Source organism: Emydura macquarii, unplaced genomic scaffold, assembly GCF_026122565.2.
Source record: "Emydura macquarii macquarii isolate MOO-44397 ecotype Brisbane River unplaced genomic scaffold, CSIRO-AGI_Emac_v2 contig_2681, whole genome shotgun sequence".
Classification (NCBI taxonomy): domain Eukaryota; kingdom Metazoa; phylum Chordata; order Testudines; family Chelidae; genus Emydura; species Emydura macquarii.
In genome coordinates, this window is record NW_027132818.1 from 3,460,407 (window position 1) to 3,486,826 (window position 26,420).

At 43.2% G+C, this 26,420-nt stretch overlaps 1 protein-coding gene across 3 annotated transcripts in view; it reads left to right on the top strand.

The window, feature by feature from the left end:
* Nucleotides 1-26,420, top strand: part of TIAM1 (TIAM Rac1 associated GEF 1) — a 290,775-nt gene that overhangs the window by 213,089 nt on the left and 51,266 nt on the right. For all 3 annotated transcript variants that reach the window (XM_067565615.1, XM_067565616.1, XM_067565617.1), the window contains 3 exons: nt 5,035-5,139; nt 15,696-15,777; nt 20,758-20,844. In XM_067565615.1, coding sequence (XP_067421716.1) covers nt 5,035-5,139; nt 15,696-15,777; nt 20,758-20,844 — 274 coding nt within the window. The remainder of the gene's footprint in view (nt 1-5,034; nt 5,140-15,695; nt 15,778-20,757; nt 20,845-26,420) is intronic.

Genomic DNA, 26,420 nt, shown 5'->3' on the forward strand with positions numbered 1-26,420 from the left:
ATAACCAGCTAACATGTTTTGAAAGAGAACTAGACCTGCTTACATTAGGTGTCAAGTCCTATTTAAAATATGTTAGTTAAGATGTGTTAGGTTGCGTTTTAAAATATAGTCGCTATTTTTCCAGTCTAGACATGGCCAAAATTATATTACAAAATAACTACACCGCCCTATGTGGAACACTAAGAGGTGGTGTGGGAGTCTCTGGGCTTTAACAATACAGCTATAATTAAAGCAGTACCAATCCAGTAGTGTGGATATAATATAAAGGTGTCTTATACCAGTATAGCTTATTTCTGTACAGGAAGTGGGAAAAGCTATTCAAGTATAAGGCACCTCTTGCAGTGATACAGTTGTGTCTATCCTAGGGGGCTTGATTTCACACTTTCAGTGGAACATCTCGTCCCTAACTCAAATAGCTAAATTGGTACAAAAACTGCGTGTAGATCAGGCCTCACAAAATTCAGTCAGCTAACTGATAGGGCAAATGCACTGCACTATGGAAAATGTAAAGGGCATGACTTGTATTTCCTGAATTAAATGAAACTCCATTATATAGGCCCAATGTATCTGCCAAGGCTTATACATTTTCCAAAAAAGCCATCTGGATCAAAATGTATGATCAAGGTTATCCATTGACCCTTCTATTTCTTCTGCAAATTATCAAAATCAGGAGTCACTCAGAGATTATGGGAACAAATAAGTACAACAATGGAATGGAATACAAAAATGGTATAGAAATTTCTGGATTTGAAAGACAATCTGCTGAAGTTGACCAACGGTTTTGTCCTGTTTTCTGTCCTTAAAATCAATTGGGAGGTGAAATCTAAATTGACACTGCTCCAAGACAGTATTCTGCTAGTGGATTTTTTCCACGGTTTCAATACTGCATTAAAATCCCTCCATTTGGCTCAATCCTAATATCGGAGATGGTGAGCAAAAAGGTTATGCTTCTAATCAAACATCTCCAAAATAACCTGCATGAAGATAGAAACACTTACAGTTTTCTCTGGGCCTGATTAAGAGCCCGCTGAAATTAGTAGAAAGGTTTTTAGGTGACAAATCTGAGGAACTGTCCCAGATTGACGTGTCATTAGAGGAGGTTTTGGAACAAATTGATAAATTAAATAATAAAAAGTCCCCAGGCCCAGATCGTATCCACCCAAGAGTTCTGAAGGTATTCAGATGTGAAATTGCAGAATTACTAACTGTGTTATGTAACGTATCATTTAAATCAGCTTCTGTACCAAATGACTAGAGGATCGTTAATGTGACACCAATTTTTCAAAAAGGCTTGATGATCCCAGCAATTACAGGCCAGAAAGTAGCAGGTAAATTGGATGAAACTATAGTGAAGAACAGAATTAATAGACACATAGATGAATACAATTTGTTGGGGAAGAGTCAACTTGGTTTTTGTAAAGGGAAATCATGCCTCACCAGTATACTAGAATTCTTTGAGGGGGTCAACAAGCATATGGACAAGGGTGCTCCAGTGGATATAGTGTACTAAAATTTTCAGAAAGCCCTTGACAAAGGTCCCTCACCAAAGGCTCTTCAGCAAAGTAAGCTGTCATGGGATAAGAGGGAAGGTCTTTTCTTGGATCAGTAAGTGGTTAAAAGATAGGAAACAAAGGGCAGGAATAAATGGTCAGTTTTCAGAATGGGGAGAGGTAAATAGTGGTGTCCCCAGAGGTCTGTACTGGGATCGGTACTGTTCAATATATTCATAAATGATCTGAAAAAAGGGGTAAACAGTGATGTGGCAAAATGTGCAGATGATACAAAACTACTCAAGATAGTGAAGTCCAAAGCAGACTGTGAAGAGTTACAAAGGGATCTCACAAAACTGGGTGACTGGGCAACAAAAAGGCAGATGAAATTCAGTGTTGATAAATGCCAGTTAATGCATGTTGGAAAACATAATCCCAACTTTACATATAAAATGTCAGGGTCTAAATTAGCTGTTACCACTAAGGAAAGAGATCTTGGAGTCATTGTGAATAGTTCTCTGAAAACTTCCACTCAATGTGCACCTGCAGTTAAAAAGGCTAACAGAATGTTGGAAATCATTAGGAAAGGAATAGATAAGACAGAAAATATCGTGTTGCCTCTTTATAAATCCTTGGTACGCCCATATCTTGAATACTGGTCGCCTCATCTCAAAAAAGATATATTGGAATTGGAAAATCTACAGAGAAGAGCAACTAAAATGATTAGGGGTATGGAAAAGCTTCCATATGAGGAGAGATTAATAAGACTGGGAGTTTTCAGCTTGGAAAAGATACGACTAAGGGGGATATGATCAGCGTCTATAAAATCATGGCTGGTGTGGAGCAAGTAAATAAGGACATGTTATTTACTCCTCATAACATAAAAACTAGGGGTCGCCAAATGAAATTAATAGGCAACAGGTTTAAAATGAACAAAAGGAAGTATTTCTTCACACAACACACAGTCAACCTGTGGAACTTCTTGCCAGAGGATGTTGTGAAGACCAAGACTATAATAGGGTTCAAAAAAGAACTAGCTAAGTTCATGGAGGATACATCCATCAATGGCTATTAGCCAGGATAGGCAGGGATTGCTGTTTATCAGAGGCTGGGAATGGCCTACAGGATGGATCACTTGATGATTACCTGTTCTGTTCATTCCCTCTGAAGCACCTGGCATTGGGCACTATCGGAAGACAGGATACAGGGCTAGATGGAGCATTGGTCCTACTCAGTATGGCTGTTTTTATGCACTTATGTTCTATCATTGACTTCAGCGAGTTATGGATCAAGTTGTCCATGGGGAAATTTGCTGTTGTGAGATACAGTCCCCAAGGACTAACATATGCACCGAGTGATTTCTACAGGATTTCTGAATAGCCTCAGGAAAATAGAAACATCACTGTAAGGACATTTCTTGGAATCAGATGAAATCTAGTTTTGCTGTTTGGAAGCTACAAACTCACATAAGCATGGGCAGTATACCTCTCTCTGGATCCTAGATTCTATTAGAGTCCATTTAACATGTCAGGCTAAATCTTTTTGGCACGTCATTCTGTCAATAACTGCCATGCAGACATCTCTAATGTTGAATGAGCTGCAGAATGTACATGAGGCTTCAGGAACAAGAGATCACAGAATGACAGAGATGGCTACTGGGCCATCTATTCCATTTCTCTGTTAGTACTTGATTTTTTCCTGACAATATATTTTTGTGCGGAATTTTGTTTTAAATGTCTCACATAATGTGGCATCTGTCTGTTCCCTATCCAGTCTCACAGTGAAATTTATCAGAGAGCCCCCCAATTTTCCAATCACTCTCAGAATAAAAGCAGGTGTATAAATGTATTTTTATTGGATTCAAGATCAAGACACTTTTTAATATGGCAGGTTTCTCATCATTCGCTCCTCTGATATCTGGTGCTAGTAGATTAGCCCGATTAGAAACTAATGGCTGGCTGATTTATTATTCTACACAATTAAAACAACCATGCTTCTCTTTTTATTGTGTGTGTGTGTGTGCGAGAGGTATTATAAATAGGCTGTAAATAAAATGGCAAACTGATAAACTGCTGATTCAACAAAAGTCTTGGTAGAATGAAGATGTCTTATTTAGCTATTTTTATTTTGTGGGTAAACTTCAAAGTGTTTTTTAATTAACTGGTATATTGTTTAAATTACAATGGTTGTCTGATTTGATATTCAGTTTTATGTGGTGATGATTTCATCTGTTTAAATTAGACAGATTTAGATGTAAAGTCAACAACAGAGCTGATGTAAATAGTTGTTAATAACATTTGTTTCAAATGTGGTCCTTTTCCAGTGTGTGAATCTTCCCTGAACCAAATTATTTTCTAAACATTCATTGCAGAGTTCATAAATGAAAAAACCCATAGGTTGACATTTAAATTGTTCAAACTAGCTATTTGCTTTGCATTATTAATTGTGTGTGGTGTGTGGTTGGTCACCTAAGTCCTAGGGTATTCCTTCTGCTTCGTGATTGGATAGCTGAAATTTTTACAACAGTAGAATAATGAATAAGAAATATCAAATTATGCAATTCCTGTACAAATTTTCAGATCAATCATTGCACTAAAATCTGGGAAACTTTTGGGATTTGTGACTATTTTCTAAACAAACAATGAATAATAGAACGCCGCAAATAACTGAAAGATGTACTCGCCTCTTATATTTGTGAATCCCTTCTGGATTTTCTGGACCAGTGCTAGTCAACAGATTACTAACTTTGCAAAGTAACTTTTCAATGACATCATTTGTGTTTGTCATCGTCCTAATGCATTTTGATTGCATACTGAGTTAACCTCAGTTTAATTTAAGCTTATTAACTGTGTGGAGGAAAGGTCATTACCATCTTCCAGACCAATTGCTATACCCTCAACTAACTATAACATCTTTAAAATGACATAGGGTGTTTCTGTTAGGAAGTAATCCGGAATGCATATCTAGGGTCATCCTCATGCTTTTTTAAGATAGTATGCTATGTGCTCTTTACAATCTAAAGGACTGAGGTAGATATTTTGTACAGAATCTTGCTTTCAGACTTACACAGAATGCCTGAATGTTAAACTATGAAAAGGTTCAGAAAGAAACTACTTTCATATTGCATCTTTCTCTTTTTTTAGCCAGAATATATTTTCATCTTTGTCTAAATGTACTTGCATACAGGAAGTATGCTCTAACTCCTTTGCTTTTATAAAACTGTGCTCATCTTCTCTGTAATAATCTGGGGTGGGTGAGGATTGAATTGCCAAATAAGCAGAATTGAAGTTGGTACTTAGAGTAATAGCATTATCCATGAAATACTGATAAGCAGTTAGGTGAAAATTTCTTATTCCAGGGTCGGGGGAGGGACTTTCAGGCTCTATTTAGATTACAAAATTTTCACACCTCTTATGAAGGATAGAGAACTTTTTCTTCCATGGTGGATTATCTATTTCTCCTTAAAATGTGTGGTTATGTTTTACTGTATATATCTGTAGCCATTGTCTTTTATTTCTTAAAGTGTCCTCTCTGTTTGTTGCAGACACATCATCTGGATTATTCAGCTCACTTTCTGCGTCTTAAATTCCTGATAGAAAACCAGATGCAATTTTATATACCAAAGCCAGAAGACAACATTTATGAATTGGTAATGCTAATTGCTGAACAATATTAAATGACATTTTTGTTTACAGGGTACTATCAGCTATTCACTTGCATTAATCAAGGCAATTTTAAATCTAAGTGCAATTTTCTAGTATTTGTAGTACATGGAGTTAGGGTTTTTGATTTTGTAGACCAGAAGTCATCTTGTAGTGTGGCAAATAGCAAACTACATTAGTTGCATCCTATAAAATAATCTCAACAAATATTTCTTTTGTAGAATGAGTGAATTTGTACTCACTGTGTGTGTAATAAACTCACAGTCTTTGGTAGTGACCACCATATTTAATCTTGAATTTGAACTTCCATTCTAATCCCTCTTTTTTCTAATGTTCCTAATTTTTGGTTTGCTCAGAGAAATCTCTTTTGTGTCAAAACATTCCATACTTAAACACTGTTCAAAGGTGATTATTTTTTTCTGTTGTGGGGGAGGAAGTTTGAGGTAAAAAGGCTCTGGAATTTTGCAAATGATATCAAATTACTTTCCTCATATGTTTCAACTGGAATTTTTGAATGTGCCATATCTCATAAACAGCTGAGGTTAAAAAAAAATCAGTTAAAAAAACACCTCTGTTAAGTAAGGATGTGTTGGGATGGAACAATAGCCCCCACCTCTACCACCATTATCACCCTTAAAACAAAACAGAGAAATTAAATGAGGAGAAAATAGTATTAATGGCATGTTAGCAAAAAGTCAGGAAACTCAAATGGTAAGGAGCCAGATTCTGGCCCTCATTGCTTAGAAAGATCAGAATAACCTCCTGGGAAATTCTGCCAGCACTGGGGTAACATAGGGCTGATGTTACCATCAGACATTCTATTAAAAATAAGGCCCTAATCCTGCAATACTTACACATGTGCTTAACTTTAAAGTCTTAACTTGAAGTCAATGGGACTATTCATATGCTTAAAGCTCACAATGTGCATAAGTGTGTGAAGGCCCAGGGCCTAATTTACTAGCAGAAGGACAGTACATGTGTAGTATTGTGCATGTGTGTGGTTAATAGAAAATTGTTGTGATTATTCTATTTAGATATTTCTTGAAGAGATCCTCTTGCAATTAATTTATGATAAAATTGACTAATGCCTATAGTTTAGTAGTCTCTCACATAGCTATTTACAGTGTTCTTTAACATTAAAGTTGACTATCTACTTTCTAATTAATTGCTTTTAAAATGTATTCCTTTAGAAAAGTTTAATATAATTTCTGAGGCAGCGAAGATATTCTCTTTTCTTGCATCATGAATCAGGTGGTTTATTAATCATAATTACAGATTAGAAATCTTTATTTTCAAAAACATTATTTGATAATGTAAATGAACTAATTTACATTTACATTTGTTATTTGTTAAATCTTGTAACTCTGAGGTTTTGGGGTTTTTTTTGTTTTTTTTTTTTTAGTGTTAGCTGGGCTACAGAGTAGTTGCTTTTTAAAAAATTTATTTATTTATTTATTTGGGCTTTTTAGAGCAGTAAAATAGCCAGAATCTTTTGGCTGAAACCTGACATGCTAAACTACCTTCTTTTCCATCTGATTTAGGTGTTCTATCTTCGAGTGATTGCTCATATGCATTCCAATGTAGGTGTGTGCGCGCCCAATGCACAGATTCCTGGAACTTTTTTCCCTAGCAAGCCCCGCATGGCCAGCTCAGGCGCCCCCTGGAGTGCCGCGCTCATATCGCGGTATAAAGGGCGCTGCTGGCTCCGCGGGTCCCCAGTTCCTTCTTTCCGCCTGTGACGGTTGCTGGAACTATCGCCTCTTGCTGCGTGCAAGTAGCTCATTCCCTAGTTTTTCATTACTGTTTCAAAGTTGTTGTTCATTAGTTGTTATAGTGTTAGATAAGTTAGAATTAGTTATAGTGATAAGTTTAGAACCCCGGACGGGGTTCCTTCTACAGAGGGAGTCATGCTGGGTTCCACAGGCTTTAAGAACTGTGACTTGTGCGCTAAAGCCTTTCCGATCAGTGACCCACATGACCGCTGTCTCCGGTGCCTTGGCGAAGAACACCGTCGAGACAAATGTAGAATTTGCAAGTCCTTTAAGCCTCGGACTCAAAAAGAACGGGACGCGAGGCTAAAGGCAATTCTAATGGAGTCGGCGCTCCGTCCAGCTTCTGAGCCGTCCCGGTCTCCGTCGGCACCGAGTGTGTCGTCGGTGCGGAACGCCCCCCCACCGGCACCGCTTTCGGCACCGCAGCGGGCCTCGAAGGGGCCGAAGAAGTCGGCACGGCCCCTGGCCGCACCCAAGGACTCCCCCCGGCCCTCGCAGGGCGGAGGGAGTACGGAGACGCCCCAGCCAAGGGCCGTAGAGTCTACTCCGGCACCGGGGTCTCCGCGCGGGTTGCCTCCCCCGACTCCTGGGGATGGGGGAGTGCACCCGCAAGGGCCGTCGACGCCAGAGGCGTTTACTGCGGCACGAGCCCTCATGGCCATGCCTACGCCTCCGTCCCCCCCTCAGCCGAGGGATAAGGGACCTGCGTCTCGGGGCAACCTGCGCTGGGTGGTCTCGGTGGTTGGAGACGTTCCCAATCTAAGTCTCCTTCCAGACGGTCACGGAGGGTGGAGAGCGTCGGCTCCCCGCCGAGCTCCAACTCTAGGTCGTCGAGCGACTCGGCACCGCGGCACCGTGGGCGGTCCCGAGTCCATCGCCGGAGCCGCAGGTCCAGCTCTGACCTGAGTGGGGACCGGAATTCGGGCTCGCGATCTTCGGTGCGGAGCCTGTCCCGGCACCGATCCAGGTCTCTGTCCGCCGTCTCGAGAGGCAGCGGCTCGCATCCGGTGGCACCGATGGGCCCGGCACCGATGGGCCCGGCACCGATGGCTGGGCGACCGGAGTCCCCTCAGCGTCGCCATCGTCTGCACCGCTCTCGGACCCGGGGGGGCAAGCAGCATCGCAAGTCCTCTCGCCGCAGGGACAGGTCCGCTACATCGTCGTCCTCCCTGACCTCCTCGTATCGCCGGCACCGCAGACGTCGGCACCGGTCCACGTCGTCCTCGTCGGACCGATCCATGCGTCAGCGAAATAAGCGACGTACGGGAGGCTCCGGCGACAAGAGGGCCGTGAGACTACAACAGCCTTCCCTGCAAGTCCCCGGGTGGACCCAGGCGCCTTGGCAGTGGCCGTATTGGGGACCCTGGAATGCCCCTATGCCCCAGGGCTCCGTGTCTGTTCAATCTGTGGCGGCCCCTCCACTACCCCCTCCCCCTAAGGCTCAGGAGCAGGGCTCGGAGGATTCGGACCCAGGGGAGGGACCCTCCACTGGGCCCTTACCCTTATCTTCCTCCTCGTCACCAGATGAGGCAGCAGCCAGGGATCGCAGGGGCCCCCTGTTTGATTTCCGGGCCCACCAGGACCTTTTAAAGAGGGCTGCTGAGAACTTAGGCATGGAGTTTAGACTCATGTCTGAGGAGGAGGACCCCCTCTTCGGGCCCTCCACTTCTGTGGGGCCATCACGGGCTACCTTGCCGGTGCATGACAATGTCATGAAGATCGCGAGGAAGCTCTGGCAGACACCTTCCTCTCTGCCCTCCACATCCAAGGGGGTGGAGAGGAAGTATTACGTCCCCAAGGAGCCTTTTGAGTTCCTTTATAACCACCCCGCGCCAAGCTCCCTGGTGGTCGATGCGGCCAACCAGAGGGACCGTCAGGGGAACCAGGGTAACACTCCCAAAGATAAGGAGGGCCGTAAGCTGGACTTATTTGGGAGGAAGGTCTACTCTACCGCGGCGCTGCAGTTTAGAGTAGCTAACCACCAGGCCCTCTTTGGGAAATATAATAAAAATCTGTGGGCCTCAATGCAGAGGTTCGCCTCCCAGCTACCCCCCGACCAGGAGGCGGACTTCTCCACGATACTCCAGGAGGGGGCCGCGGTGGCTACCGCTGCGCTGCAGTCAGCTAGCGATGCGGCGGACACCGCCAGTAGAGCTATGGCCTCGGCGGTCGTGATGCGCCGCTGCTCGTGGCTTCAGGCCTCTGGCCTCACCCAGGAGGTTCAACAGGCCATACAGGACTTGCCCTTTGATGGTCTGCGGCTGTTTTCAGAGAAGACAGATGACAAGCTGCATGCACTCAAGGACTCTCGGGCCACCCTGAAGTCCCTCGGCTTGTATACCCCCAAGCCTCCAGACAGCAGTCCAGACCACAGGCTCAAAGGCAACCTCCGCCTCCGCCCAGACCGGCTCCTCGACCCACCCATCAGAGGAGAGGTCATGAGCGCTACCGCGGTCCCAGCAGAGGAGGCCGTCAAGGGTCCTCTGCGGGGGGCCAGCAGGGGCCAGCAAAAGGAGGTAATACTAATAAACGGTTTTGACCCAGAGCAGGAGGGTAGTACTCTTCCTTCTATCTGGGATCTTGACCGGCCGTTTGCGGATAGGCTTTGCCCTTTCCTTACAGAGTGGGAAGCCATTACTACGGACCGGTGGGTCCTGGAGGTGATTGTCAAGGGGTACACCCTCCAACTCACAGCCTCCCCTCCCAACACCCCTCCTGGGCTGTCCCCGACGAGGGATCCGGCCCTAGTTCAACTCCTGGTCCAGGAGATTGAGTCCCTCCTCTTGCTGGGGGCGGTGGAGGAAGTCCCGCTGGCCGAAGTGGGTCGGGGATTTTACTCCAGATATTTCCTAATCCCCAAGGCGAAGGGAGGCCTTAGACCCATTCTGGACCTACGTTGCCTAAATAAGTATATTAGGTGTATTAAGTTTCGTATGGTCTCCCTCGCCACAATCATTCCGGTCCTTGACCCAGGGGATTGGTATGCCGCCCTTGATTTAAAGGATGCTTACTTTCATATCTCGATATTGCCTGCCCATAGGCGGTTTTTGAGGTTTGTGGTAGCGGGACGCCATTATCAATTTCGGTCCCTACCCTTTGGGCTCTCCTCAGCACCCAGGGTTTTTACTAAATGTATGGCCGTGGTGGTAGCCCACCTGCGCCGTAGCAGCGTTCAAATCTTCCCTTACTTGGATGATTGGTTGATCAGGGGGAAGTCAAGTTCTTATGTGAGACATAGTCTGCTCCTCACACACGAGTTGTGCACTAGACTGGGGTTGCTTATTAATGAGCAAAAGTCCACACTCACTCCAGTGCAATGTATAGAGTTTATTGGAGCCAAGTTGGATGCGGTACAAGCCAGAGCCTTCCTCCCTCAAACGAGATTTGAGGCAATGGCAGCCATCATATCTAATCTCCACCTGTCCCCCATGACGACAGCCAGGCATTGCCTGCAGCTGTTGGGACATATGGCAGCTTCTACATACGTAGTAAGACTGGCACGTTTGAGGCTTAGACCTCTCCAGAGGTGGTTGGCTTCGGTGTACGTACCGCACAGGCATTCTCTAACTAGAATGGTCCTGGTTCCCCCACAGGTGCTGTCGTCCCTCGATTGGTGGAGGGACCCGAGGGAAGTGATGACGGGCGTTCCCTTCAGAGAGTTTATCCCATCTGTGATGCTCATCACAGACGCATCCGATCGGGGATGGGGAGCCCACATTTCTCACAACCAGGGCACCCAAGGGCTTTGGTCACCGGAGGAGAGAGCTCTGCACATCAACGTACGCGAGCTCAGAGCGGTCCAGTTGGCCTGCAAGGCCTTCCTTCAATTCCTGAAGGGCAGGGTAGTCCAAGTCCTCACAGACAATACGGCAGCCATGTTCTATGTGAACAGGCAGGGGGGGGGCACCCTCCTCGGCACTCTGCCAGGAAGCTATTCGCCTATGGGACTTTGCAGTGAGGCACGGGTTTCATTTATCTGCCTCTCACCTCCCGGGGGTACGAAACAGCAAGGCGGACCGCCTCAGCAGATCCTTTTCTCCCCGCCACGAATGGTCCTTACACCAGGACATAGTGGCTTTCATCTTCCAACGTCTAGACTCCCCGTCTAGACCTGTTCGCTACAGCCGGGAACAGGAAATGCCCGAGGTTTTGCTCGCTCAGGGGTCGCGAGCCGGGCTCTCTGTCCGACGCCTTCTTAGTACCCTGGACAGGGGACTTGATGTATGCATTCCCCCCCGTCCCGCTCCTGCCCCAAGTCCTCCTCAAAATCAAGAGGGACAGGGTGAACATCATCCTGATTGCCCCAGCGTGGCCGAGACAGCACTGGTACAGCATGCTGCTCAACCTCTCCATCACCGAACCGATTCCACTACCCAGACGATGCGACCTGATCTCCCAGCACCATGGGAGATTGTTGCACCCCGACCTGGACTCCCTCCACCTCACCGCCTGGAGACTCTGTGGCTGACGGAGGGAGAGAGCCTGTTCCATACAGGTTCAACAGGTCCTCCTGGGCAGCAGGAAGCTGTCCACGCAAGTAACATATAAAGCTAAGTGGCGGAGGTTTTCGGGGTGGGCAGAAGCGAGAGGGTTACACCCAAGCCTCTCACCTATACAGGCTATCTTGGAGTACTTACTGCAGCTTAAACTGCAGGGCCTGGCTTTGGCCTCCCTCAAGGTACACCTAGCGGCCATTTCGGCCTTCCACCAACCCATGGAGGGCCGCTCCCTATTCTCTCACCCCATGTCGGTGAGGTTCCTTAAAGGGGTGGAGAGGACTTTCCCTCAGGTGCGGGACCCGGTGCCACCCTGGGACCTTAACTTGGTCCTCAACGGACTAATGGGTCACCCCTTTGAGCCCCTAGCCACATGCTCCCTTCTCCTTTTATCGTGGAAGGTAGCCTTCCTGGTGGCTATCACCTCGGCCAGAAGGGTCTCCGAACTGAGGGCATTAACCTTGGAGCCCCCCTACATGGTTTTTTATAAGGATAAGGTCCGGCTGAGACCTCACCCAGCTTTTATGCCTAAGGTGGTGTCTCAGTTCCACTGTAACCAGGACATTTTCCTTCCTGTGTTCTTTCCAAAACCCCACGAGTCGGAGGAGGAAAGGAGAGGACATTCGCTGGACGTCAGGCGAGCCCTGGCCTTCTATATCGAGCGGACCAAGCCTTTCCGGAAGTCGACACAGCTCTTCGTAGCTGTGGCGGATAGGATGAAGGGCTCGCCTGTCTCCACCCAGCGAATCTCCAACTGGATTACTGCCTGCATTAGAGCATGCTATGAGCAGGCAGGGGTACCCCTCCCAGGTGCGGTAAGAGCACACTCCACTAGGGCCCAGGCCTCTTCCGCAGCCTTTCTGGAGCGGGTTCCCCTGCAGGACATCTGCAGAGCAGCGACCTGGTCGTCAGTCCATACGTTCACGTCGCACTACGCCATCGTGGAACAGGCGAGGGAAGATGCGGGGTTCGGCAGAGCCGTGCTGTCAAGAGCAGGTCACCAATAACTCCTACCCTCCTCCAAGGTATGGCTACTCAATCACCTACATTGGAATGCATATGAGCAATCACTCGAAGATAGAAAACAAGGTTACTTACCAGTAACTGTTGTTCTTCGAGATGTGTTGCTCATATCCATTCCAAACCCACTCCCCGTCCCCACTGTCGGAGTTGGCAGAAAGAAGGGACTGGGGACCCGCAGAGCCAGCAGCGCCCTTTATACCGCGATATGAGCGCGGCACTCCAGGGGGCGCCTGAGCTGGCCATGCGGGGCTTGCTAGGGAAAAAAGTTCCGGGAATCTGTGCACTGGGCGCGCACACACCTACATTGGAATGGATATGAGCAACACATCTCGAAGAACAACAGTTACTGGTAAGTAACCTTGTTTTACTGTTCTGTAAAGTAATTCACGTTAATTGGGAAACAAGGGACTGCATAGTAAAGGCCTGAGTGTTGGGTTGGAGCTGGGGGAAATCAAAGCTTGAGAGGGAAATGGCATCTAAGGACAAGAAAGGCTTGAGAAGAGTTAAAAAAGCTACTGCAAATAGGAACGCTTGGACTTTTGGAAACACTTTTGGGAGTTTAGAGGGAAGCTGACTGGAACAAAAAGGAAACACTGCCACCTAGAGTTGGAGACTGGGCTTGCTGGATAATGAAATGGTGCCATGCTGTTGTTCACAGTATTACTGTATAAGAGAATATAACAAATCTTGTGAAAGGCTCTCACACCATCTGCTATATAAAAGTGTAGATTATTAAATCTCTTCAAGGTGCCCCTCTGCTTGTGCTCATCCATTGAAGAATGAGAACTCTGGACTGCTGTTTAGTCCCTGAAAGGATGTCTACACCGGAATAAAAGACCCATGGCCAGGCCACAGCTGGCCCAGGTCAGCTGACTTGTGCTGTTGGGCTAAAAATTGCTGTATAGAAGTTTGGGCTTGGGCTGGACTCAAGCTCTGGGACCCTGCAAAGGGCTCCCACCTGAGCTTGAGTCAACTGACTTGGGCCAGCTGTGGGTTTTTAATCTTTGTGTAGATGTACTGTTAGAGAGTCATCCAAAGCAAGCCCAAACATTCTAGCTTTGTGCAGCAGATCTATGAAGGAGGGATAAGGAGATGAAATCCTCCCCTGCAATCTGTGGAGTACCCACATAGCCGCTAGCTACCTCAGTCCTTGCTTGCAGAAGCAGCTGTGGCCCAATTTGTTGCACCTATGCTGGCTTAATGAATTTATGCATCTTGGACATGGAGCCATGCCCCACCTCCTCTCAGTGGGCCATATACCCAGTTTGTGTAAATCATCGTAGCTAGGTTGAAGTTAAGGGAGCTACCAGATTTTACACCAGCTGAGGGTCTGGTTCCATGTATTTAGCAACCCCCTGCTGAGAGAGTTGCTATGGAGCAGTGCGCTGTAGTCTGCAGACAGTGTAGAGTTCACAGGAGCAGTTTCTCTGCAGCATTCCTCCTCCCCCCCCCCCCCCCCCCACACACACACACACACACACACAACCATGCCAGTCACACTTTGTTTCTGATCTTGTATGCTGCTCAGGATTTCCTCCTTGGTTTAGATTGGTGCAGTTCATGTTGAGGAAAGGGACCAGAAACACTTTATGTTGTGAAAATATCCCAGTTAACTTGGTCTGTTGTTTCTAGGGTGGAGTCACCTCAATGAAGGCCAGTTAAATAATGATTTAAATAACCCTTTTTAAAAAAAATACCACTCCTAGTAAGGTCTCTTATTTGAATTTTTAAAAACTGCTATAGGCAAAAATCAAAATATTGAAAATTAAGGCTCAGATCCTACAAATATTTAACCAGGTGTATAACTGCTCACATGTATAGCATTTAAAGTTCAGCATGTGATTCTCTCATATGATTCTATGTGCTTAAATGTTACAGCACCGGGGCTAAACTTGTATTTTTATTAAAAACACTTCTCTTAGTGCATAAAACCTTAATCACGTTCATACAAAATTGCTTCAGTATTAACAATAAAGTTATTTAGACATTTAATATGTTCACATAGTTAGGCTCCTAATCCCATATTTAGGCATCTGAGGGTTGTATATCTTGAAGGAGAGAGAGGATGTTCTCCAGTGATTAGGGCATTAGCTTAGGACCTGAGTTCAACTCCTTACTCTGCCACAAACAGCCTGTGTGACCTTGGCTACATTACTTATAGGACCAGATTTACAAAGGTTTTTAGGGACATAGTGGGATTGTCAAAAGCTGATTTCAGTGACAATGAGCTGCCTAGTTCCCCGTCTGCAAAATAGGGATAATAGCACTGCCCTGCATCCTGGGGGTGATGTGCAGATAAATGAATTGAAGACCAGGAGGTGCTCAGACACTACAGTAATGAGATGTGGGGGAATATAAGTGTCTTAGATAGATAGAAAAGCACCTGACTCATTTAAAAGCACAAGTCCCACTCAGTTCAAGTTGCAAGCCTAATGGATGGATGGTGTATGGTTGAAGCCATTTCATCTTTGTTTACTTGTGGAGTTTTGGTACACCAGAATGTGGTATTCCTTGTACATATAATGTACTCAGTTTTGTGTTTTGAGTTTGTGATGTTCTCACAGTAAGAATGTTAACAATAATACATAATTAGTTTTAAGATGGAGCTTGATAAATTTATAAATGGGATTATGTGTTGGGGTTGCCTGTGATAGCTAGGGACTCAGCCACTGACTCAGATGAGCTTTTCAAGTGTGAAAATTTGTATCAGGGAAATTTCTATGTCAACTGTGATATTCTACTAACAATTAGGAAATAAATTAAAGAAATGAGTTGAAAATAATCCACTTTAGCAATTTAAAGCTATGAAATGGAGAAATAAAGAACTAGCAACGTGTCAATAAGTCTGATTTTAAATTTTAAAAGTAATTTCAATAAAAATAATTGTTTAAATCTATTGTAAAATCATAATTCTTATCTACCTTGAATTTTTTTTAACTATTAAATAGAAATACATGGGGACCAAATCCTGTATTCCTTGTACACTTAGAAATTTACTAATGGATGAATATTGACATATAACCATTTGCATGGAGGCAGTGCTAGAAATACCATAACCTTCTCTTTTAATCACAATCCAGCATTGCTAAAATGACTTCAGCAATACATTTTCAGGCGTGGGAAAGACTGCAGTAAATAAATGACCATTTTTCCCTTTCTGCCCCTTTAATTAAAAAGAAAGATCTGCTGAAAATGGTGACAAACAGTATAGCCTTTTATGATAATGGATTTTTTAATATTTTGTCTGTTCAGTTATACAAAGAAATTGAAATCTGTCAAAAAATTGTACATCATATTCAGATTGAGAAGTCGGATACATCATCTGATTTTTATGGTAAGTTTTCTTCCTGATTTTTTGTGTATGTTTCCTATCAAATCAGTTCTGGTGTGAACAGGCTCTCATTTACAATACATTACAATACATTAAGGGACTGTTGAGCAAAATAAAAAAGTACATCTGACTCTTATGTCATCCAAAGCAAGCCATGAAAAAGCATCTTGCTCAGACTGCAGCTGGAGAGTTAGTTGATTGGTTTATTTGTTAATAAACTGAATGCAGAGCCCATACAGAGAACATGAACTGTAGCATCCATACATTGCTTGTGAAAGTTATTCAGAAAAGGCAAATGTTTTTTTTTTTTTTGTTAGCTTCTCAGAGCATACTGTACAAAATCTTTGTGATTAAGAATGCACCACAGAGATATGCGGCCTGGGTGCTTTTGTCACCTGGAATGGTGAAAAACAGAATCTGTATAGCAGAACTCCCCTCTCTCAATAGCTATTTGTTATGTTAATGTTTGTATTATAAGATAAATTGTGGCTTTGCAGTAAATCTCAAGTAAGGGACAGTGGAGTGTTGCACTGCTGCAGGAGCAAATGGGGAAGCAGGTTGTAATTCGGAAGGCTTTTCTACCTGGGGTGGTAGTGCACACTGGTCGGGTGTACATTCCAATGCTCACCAATATACTGCACACTAACAGGCTTATGTAAACCTTGCTGGTGTGCACTAATAGTTCCCTAATGCATGTTACAGTTAATGCACACTAGCAGGGTATACAGAGGCCAATTAGTGCACAACTCATTGGTGTGCACTACCACCCTCTGTAGAAAAGCCCAGAGTCACAGTTTACATCCTGGTTACCGTGCTGCTCCAAATGGAAAGTATCCAGCACCGTTTATGTGCCTGGAGTGTCACATATCCCCCAGTGCATCAGGACCAAGGGGAATGAACTCTAGTTTCTGACCTCCTCCAGTCTTTTCCTTGTTTGTGTATGGGGGTTATATAATGGCCCTTCAGAGGATGCTCTCCCCTATATGCTGCTACTCACACATGGGTAGCCATCTCCAGGAAGTAATGAAGGACGTTGTGCCCCTTTACTGCTCTGCACGAGCACTTGGGACAGGCTACAATCTTGTCCAGCATAGACTGGTTTCAGATACATGAGTTTGGCACCCAGTGAGGTCTATGGAAGCCCTATGCATCTTTGAAGCCAGAATATCCCTCATAATATTAATACATTTATAAAATGGGGGGAAATCCTCTCTATAATTCTAGCAAAACCTCTGTTGTCTTATCTGTTCTTTCAGCTTTTTAGTATTCAAAATTACAAGCCTTTAGACTGGCAAGATTGCCCCTTTGGTCAGGCAATTACAGTATTTTTACATTACTTTTGCAACCTACCCCATGGGCAGCCAAACTGCATCTTTTAATGTTTATCCAAATGTTCTGTTTTAATTAATAGAATAATTTTGAATCCCAAAACTGCTTATTATACAGCTGCAAGCCATTTTGAATGTTGAGCTCTGGTGCAAAGCAGCGATACTGGCTACTATTTGAAAACTAAAGATTTAAGACATGCATATTAACTAGCACAATTATGACCCCAGGTTCAATATTTATGTTGTGCCTGGGAAGAATTCAGTAGTTAAGGGCTTATTTTTATTCCCTTTTGGGTTTATTTGAGTTACAGAAATGTAAAAAAGGGGGAAACTATGAAAATGAACTATTGCAAAATAAAATAATCAGTTAAGCTGTTTGAGGCAAGGAGTGTGTCTTATGCGTGGGACTGCTCCTGCAGACGATAATACTGCTCATAATGCTTACTGTGCTCATTGAAAGAAATAGCAAAACTCCTTTTGACTTTAATAGGAGCAGGCCCTGAATAAGGCCTGGGTCCTATGGAAATAATATTAAGTGATCATGTAATATTAACCCTATATTGAAATACATGCATACAAGAGAAGAGAGTTCTGGTTGCAAGTGCATTTGAATTTTTAATGCTTGACATTACCTCTACATAGATTAACATAGCCTTTGCAATTTTAACACACTGCTTACTTTTACAGTCTTTTACAATCCTACCAAGACTCATGTGCTTAACTTCATGCACAGTGAGTAGTCCTACTGACCACTCGCACTGTGAAAAGATAAGCACGTGTGTAAGCCTTTATAGCACTGGGACCCCTATCTTTGTTGTCTTAACAGAGAGATATTTTTAAATTTCCTATGATGATAATAATATAATATTATTATAATAATTTTAAAAGTCCATAGTGTGGCAACACTGAAGCCCCAGATCAGGAAAACATTTAAGCACCCGCATAAGTGCTTCCCTGAATAGCGATGCTTTGCTGAATTGGAGTCTGTTAGTTATATAGCAATGGAATGCACCTAGGCAGGATCTTAAACTATTGTATGGAATGAGGCAGTGCTCCTAGCACTTTCAATGTGTACTTTAAAAGACTGCTTCCTAATTATCACACACTGTCACTACTGTGTTTCATTCAATCCAAAGCAAACTTACTGCACATTTTTCAAACTTTTAACACTGTATCACAATTCCACATGCCTTGTTCAGGCTGCTTTAGAAAGTGTTATTTAAAGAAGTGTTGTGGTTACTGAAATTGTAGGCAACATTAACTGTTGCTGTTGCTAGCATTCCAGCTATAAACATAATAAAAATGCTTGTACATTATCAGTTTTCTTACAAACTGTTGTTAATTAATCCTATCAGTGCCTTTGTAAGGTAGGGAAGTGTTACTATGTCCACTGAACAGTTAGAGAATTGAAGGCAGAGGGGTTAAATGTCTTGGCTGAGGTCAAGTGACTCAAGGCAGACAAACCCCGCTCCCCAAGCAGAATGATTCAGAGGAAACTCTACCAAGGCCTGATCTACACAACAGGATGAGGTTGACATAAGCTGCCTTGCGTCAACCTAGCTGTGGATGAGTCTTCACTTAATTTTAACTCCTGCTAATGTAAGTTCCTCTCTACGCCAATATACTAACACCATCCAACCGAGCAGCGTAGAGTCACGGTTGATGTAATTAGGTCAATACAGTGTCAGTGAAGACACAGCGTTGCTTACATCGACTGTTACTGGCTTTCAGAAGCCGTCCCACAATGCCCCATGCTGACGGTGCAGTCGATACAAGCACTCCTGGTGATGACGTGCATTGCCAAGACACAGAGCCAAGTGTGTACACACACAAGCCATTTAATAACTGTGGTGGCTGTATGCCGACATAAGTTAGGTCAACATAATTCTGTAGTGTAGGCACAGCCTAAGGTAAACTCTGCAGAGTTGTCCAATTTCACCAGGTTCTCAGTGGAAGGGGACAATATGGCTCATAAACAGCACACAAAGCATCTTGTCAATGTCTTGGTCCCAGTACATTTTTCAAGAGTAATGTTATAGGCTATGTTTTCACCTGCAGTCTTAGGTGACATTATCTACACTTGAGTTAACTCCTCTAGAGTTGGCCTAGTTTAACCACATTGCGAAATAACACTTGAGCCACACAGAGTGATTGGACTAGCAGCTGGCGTGTTATGCTAACTCGTGCTGTACCTCCAAAGGGTGAGTCCACTCAAGTTAAAAGCAACACCACATTTGAGTAAAGGGGCTTTGTGAATGGATGGAACTTGAATTAACTCTACAGTGAGGACAAGCCCATAGTTATCTTTTCTTTTTTCTTGAACGTTCTTCAACTTACTCAGAATTTCTCTCCCCACTAACTTTGGTGCATGAAATGAACTTGATAGATTCCATTTATATCCCAAGTTGAGGAGCCCACCATCAGGTCTCCAAATTGGCCATTAAGTGATAAATGGCCGTATGCCACAGACCTGTAGGCTAGCTACTATTTTTTTTTAATGGTGAATGAAAAAATAATTTGCCAGCCATAAACATCAACTTGAAGGGAGTCATAGAGTTAGAACAGGCTTCCAGTACATCTGCTTCCTTTTGGCTGGTGGCTGATTGCAAGTCAAACAAGCATCTTTCCCTAGAGATTCATAAAAAATTTCCATGAAAAAAGAATAAACTGCTGCCTACACACATTTAGGGTGCCAAGAAGTTTCAGAAAAGAAAATGTCCTTTTTTAGATAAGTCTCAACAGTAAATAAATAAAACAAATTTAATAAAATACATTTTATTTTATACAGACATTAGACATTAGAGTTGACATTATATTAATAATGGATAAAGAAAATCACTAATATCAAATAGAGTAGTGGCATTTGCACTCTTAATGTTAAGTCTGTGTCAGTGTTTCCATTATAAATATCTGGTTTGTAGACTTATAACTAGCAATAAAAATGTGCACTGAGACTTGGTGAATAACAAGTCATGCCAGCACCAGCTGAGGAAAGAAAAAGAGGCAGCATTTTACAAACCAGCTCAGGAAATTCAAAAAGTAAAAGCTGACATTCTACTTGAACAGGCACTGTTATGCCTTGTGTGAGTTAAAGATGGAGTGTCAACCATAACTCTGAATTTCCTGGCTTTTGTTGGTTTGGGTCACAAACCATAACATTGTACAAATTTTGTCTGTGACTATCCAACTTCTTTTATGGTAAGACAGTTTTATGTGCATTCCAATAATTTACAGCTGTGGTCTCTCCAAATAAAACTTAAATGATTTATTTGTTAGTCTTTAAAGTGCCACAGAACTCTCGTTTTTTATGTAAACACAGAAATTCAATTCAGCTTTATTTTATTTAGTAATTTTCCTTTTCAGTATTTTTGAGTTTTAACACTACCCTGGACCCCCTGAATAATTGGGACCCAGTTCTGAAAAGCCCATTATTCACATGAGTAAACCTTACTCTCACAAGTAGACTTTTTGAATTCTTGCATGAGTAAAGGATGCTCACACAGGCAATGCTTTGCAGGATTGGGTCCCGTTTGAGCATGGATTTTGCTCATTGTGGAAAAGAGCACCCTCTGATGTAGTGCCTTAGATGTCTCTTGTGTTTTTTGTGTAACTAATTCTAAAGCTGCTTGAATTGTGTTGCTGGGTATTTCTGTAGGCTTTTCTCTCTCCTCTGTGGAAGAAGAAGGGTTTCGTCGGCTGTATGTGAACCGTGTAAAAGAGACGGGTCTGGCTTTCAAAAAAGGTAAAAGACTTTTGAAGACTTCTACCCAGTTTAAAATATTCTCATTATTATTAGTAGTAGTATTATTTATTATTAGTATTGCAGTAGCCCTTAGGTGTGCCAGTCATGGACCAGGAGCACCCCATTGTGCTAGGTACTGTACACAAACAGAATGAAAAATCTGTGCCTGTCCCAAAGAGCTGTTTGGAAGGATCCCAGATACCTTAGCATATGTTTACCTCCCCATCCAACCTACTGGGAATGTCTTGGATTTGATTACAGTATATGTTCAGTCACCTTTCATTCTGAACTGCTTTTCTGCTCATCCCTTCTCTTACATAGCAGAATCACCGTGTATTGCAGCAAGAAAGACAAGTGGTCCGTAAAGCCATTCTAGAACTGATACTAAGGGATGAAGAAGTAAAATAAATGGCACACCTTTACTTCAGTGGCTGAAATTACTGCCCCTCGTTTTGCTTCCAGCCATTTCAGGAAGCATGGCTGCTCTGAAACCATGATGTAACAGAGCTGACTAGGCCAGTGAGCTGACTCAAAGGGTATACTCAGCTCAGAGGATTTCAGTGGTATTTTCGGAGGACCCCACATCTGTTTCAGAATCATGAAGATCCTCAACTCCTTCTTCCTGTCACTTTCCACTCCCCACTCTCTTCCCCATATCAATGGCCACTACCTTTCTGGCCAGCGTGTATGAGGTTTGCTGCAAAACCCATTAACATTCTCCTTAGTCAACGACACACAGCTGCATAGGTAAGCAAACAAAAGACTGTGGGGTTCTGTGGTAAGTCAAGGCAAATATAAAGGGGTAGGGAAGGAAGGTCTGGGCAGTCCTCCTTCAGCAAATTTGGAAATATCAAGTGCGGTTTCCTGCATTTTATAAGATATTTGAGCAAGATTCTAGACAACCAACCAAACAAAAGTGGATGCATGCACTGTGGATTTTGAATGCTAACCTAAGATGTCAGTGTGAAAAGAACAGGATCAACTTAAAAATCACGTCTGTGTGAACAGTTTTTTTTACCAACAATTATAGTAAGTAAAATCTAAGATACCTATAACTGACAGAGAAATAGTGACTACATTTTTTCAGTTTGTTTACAGTTTGTTCAGTTGATAGTATTTTGTATGATGAGTTGACAAACAGGAAAAATATTTTCTCTCTAATCTCTTTCGATTACAGTAATTCTAGGTGTTACTCAAAGTAATAATAGGCAAAGAAATCCAAAGAGAAGTATGTTTTATATTTCAAAATGATGATATCCCTTAAATACATCAGAATAATAATTAAAATTCTAAAATACTTGATTATATTTATAAAATAATGATGTTTCATCCCATTGACAAGAAGCAAGCTTAGAAAGAAACTAGAAAGCCTCAGCTGCAGCATTTAGGGTCACAGGCATTTTAATGTGTTATCACTGTGATACAGCATTAGTTAGCAGACAAAAAATAGAATAAAGCTAAATGCTTGACCTGTTTTGTTCTTGTTTAGACTACGATTTTGTGGTCCATTTGTTTTGAAGCTATTCTCGTTTGTTTCATTTTATTCTGCTGTTAGTTTTGCAAATGAATCAGTGCAGGTATAAGTTTTATCATGCAAAAAACAATGGCAAAGGCAGGGGAAGTGGTGAATATTATTATTAGGGCTGGTCAAATGATGGGGAATGTTTTGACAATTCCCCCCCCCCCCCTTTGTCATCAATAGATTTTGAATTTTGCAACTTTTGGACCAGCTTATTATTATTGTTTGTTTTTATATCTATACAGTGTCTCGCACTACAGTATCTGGGCACAATTATATACATGTAGGATACATCTGCATTGCAGCTGGAGGCTTGCTTCCCAGCTCAGATCTAGCTTTGCTGGAGCTCGCAAGTTTAAAACAGCAATATAGCTGGGGGTAGCACAGGCAGCAGCTTGGGTTGGCCATCTGAGTACAAAACCATGCGGACCCCTGTGTATGTACATGGGCAGCTAGCCTGAATTGTTGCCTGTGCTGCCCTTGGCTACTCTATTTTTAGTGCGCCAGCTTGAGCAGAGCTGGCATATGTCTGCATACCTAAGCTGGGAGGCACACTCACAGCTGCAATGTAGGCATTCCCTGAGAAGTGTCTCATATTTTTCTAAAGAGGAACAAAGCTCCCACATCCTCCTCTGACATCCCTCCCCATCTCACCAAATATAGAGCCACTTACTTAAGCAGAATCAAATCTGGGTAGCTTATTTCCTGGAGGATGCAGCTGGATTCACAATTCAATTCTTAGGGGAAGTCTTGCTGAAAGAGCTGAGTCTGGCATCCTGCCCTCATGAGGGCAAGACTCAGGGTGTGCAGGATCTCCTATGGAGAGAACTCTGAGCATAAGTGGCCTCCACCAAGAACAGTTTGTTCTCTGACCCTGCATATTCTGCTCTCCATCAGCCTGAGCACCCCTTTCAAGTGCAGCTGAGACGCTAGGGCGTGGAGCAAGAGGTAATTGTGCGGATGAACTGGGTGGAGCATGGCTAAGGTTATGAAGATAAGGACAGGGATCTTGCAGTCGGACCAATGCTGGACAGGCAGCGAGTGCAGAATATTACTTATTGTGATGTGCTCAAGTCCGTCTGCTCTACCAAACAGGCAGCGGTGTGTTGGCCTAGCTTTATTTTTCAGGTGACCTCCAGGGCCAGCCCAAGGTAGAGCATGTTGCAATGATCTAGCCTAGCTACATTAATCAATGATGTCACTACCTCCAGAACAGATCACTGTGACATGCTTCAGTCTGGATTGATCCTGGAGGTTGCCTGGTGATGAAAGCTGGTCCAGCATGCAGCTGCCTGCCAGGTCATACAGACCCTCTGTTGAAAGTGAGGTCACATTCTCTGCTGGATCTTCAGAATGCTTCCCTTTGTCTAGCATCACCACCTCTGTCTTTCCTGGCATGTTTTTCCAGCTGTTTTTTCTCCAGATTCTTATTTCCCTTAGACACTGGGACCATAGATAGTACCCAAAATTAGATAAATACCATGAATAAATTCCCAAGCAATAAGCTTAGTGTTAGAGGATTTGTGTGACAGGATATGTTTTGAGGACCAGGAAGGAGGCAATATAAAGTCCTAAATCTAATTCTGTTTTAATTAGGGACATTGCCTCCTTTCCTTAGCCATAGTAATGGCGTGCCCCTTTCAATAAAACACTTGTCAGTGTGAAGAAAATTAAATAAACAGTATAGTTAATACTGCTTTATAGAGTGTCAGTGATTCAGTTAGAGGACTTTTAACACAAGGAATGCACCATGAGAATACAGGGCACACTCTAGTTATGCCAGATATGAGAGTTATGAATAGTTAATGGGAAGAGACAACATAATGCTCAGACCAACTAGTAAATCTTCCTGGCTTCTGTCTTTTGGAAAAAGCAGTTTTTAGTCATGAAATGGCTTTTGCTACTGCAAAAATGGAAACAGAAATGTAGAAAAGGCAGAACTGGGGAAATGCCCCAAATCCCTCTCTTCCCTTTGGCTAAGAATATTTTTGCACCTTCCTAATTATCATCCCAAGGTTTTTGGCTAGTAATCCTCCTCCTCTTATTTTTCTGTATTATACCCACTAGTTTGTAAATACTTGGAGGGCAAGGAAGGGCAGGGGCACAAGAAGCCTTCTTCAGAGCCCAAGTGCAATCCTCTAACACAATACCAGAGTGCTAGAAATCTAGAAGAAGAGTTCTATAATGCCAGGGGTCATGGCCACCTCGCTCTTCCCATATTGCTAAATGGGAAGTGCCATCCAAGCTAGATGGGAGGAATGTGTTGGGGGGTGGGGAGGCAGTCCTAGTGTTGAAAAAGATGAGATCCCCTAATCAAAGATGAACTGTGGTGCTAGTCTCCTTGAAAGGGTGGGGCCATGATTTTGCCTCTCCCCCATAGAATAGTAGGACTGAAAGAGACCTCAAGCAGTCATATAGTCCGATCCCCTGCACTTATGGCAGGACTAAGTATTATCTAGACCATCTCTGACAGGTGTTTGTCTAACCTTCTCTTAAAAAGCTCCAGTGATGGAGATTCCACAACCTCCCTAGGCATTTTATTCCAGTACATAACTACCTTGACAGTTAGAAAGCTTTTCCTAATGTGCAACCTAAACTGCCCTTGCTGCAATTTAAACCCATTGCTTCTTGTCCTGTCCTCAGAGGTTAAGAATAACAATTTTTCTCCCTCCTCCTTGTAATAACCTTTTATAAAACTGTTATCATGTCTCCCTCAGTCTTCTCTTCTCCAGACTAAACAAACCCAATTTTTTTCAATCTTCCCTCATAGGTCATGTTTTCTAGACCTTTAATCACTTTTGTTGCTCTTCTCTGGACTTTCTCCAGTTTGTCCACATCTTTCTTGAAACGTGGTGCCCAGAACTGGACACAATACTACAGTGGAATCCTAATCAGCACAAAGTAGAGTGGAAGAATTACTTCTTGTGTCTTGCTTACAACACTCCTGCTAATACATCCCAGAATGATGTTTGCTTTTTTTGCAAGTGTGTTACACCGTTGACTCATATTTAGCTTGTGATCCACTATGACTCCCACGTCCCTTGCTGCAGTACTCTTTCCTAAGGAGTCAATTCCCATTTTGTTTCTGTGCAGCTGATTGTTCTTTCCTAAGTGGATTATTTTGCATTTGTCCTTATCAAATTTCATCCTATTTACTTCAGACCATTTCTCCAGTTTGTCCAGATCATTTTGAATTTTAACCCTATCCTCCAAAGCACTTTCTATTCCTCCCAGGTAGGTATCATCCACAAACTTTAAGTATACTCTGTATGTCATTATCTAAATCATTGATGAAGATATTAAACAGAACTGGACTTAGAACTGATCCCTGCAGGACCCCACTCGATATGCCCTTCCAACTTGACTGTGAACCACTGATAACTACTCTCTGGGAATGGTTTCCCAACCAGTGATGCACCCACCTTACTGTAGCTCCATCTAGGTTATATTTCCCTAGTTTGTTTATGAGAAGATCATGAAAAACTATTAAAAGCCTTACTAAAGTAATGCATACTGCATTTACCTCTTCCCCCCTCCATCCCTTCCTCTGCACTGACCACCAAAGATGGGCCATTGTGGGAGGAGCAAATTCTGCATCCTATAAAAAGGTACAAGCAGGGTCCACTAAATCCTGTGCTTCTCCCGTGCCACTGAACACAATGGGGAAATGTATACCTGGTGTGTATCATCATGGCCGAATGCCTCTGTGAGTGACCACCGTTACATGACTTCTCCTCACACACACACACACACCCCAACCCCATTCAACCACTAAGATAAAGTCAAAATTTTTCCCTAAACATTTTCTAGCAGACACTCTCTACTAAATAACTCCAGTTACTGATGAGGATTATGATGCCTTGAAGTTTGCAAGTCTGAGTTTCTTGGCACAATTTATTTTAAAGTTAAAAATGTTTTTAGTGTTGATGGCAGAATATTGGACAAGCTGGTATGGAGGAATTAATTAGTGCCTTATTTCTATGATCTTACCTTAGGTCTCCCTTATTCTAACCCCCAGCTCCTATTGAAGCAGGAAAGTAGGTTCTTGTTCAGATTC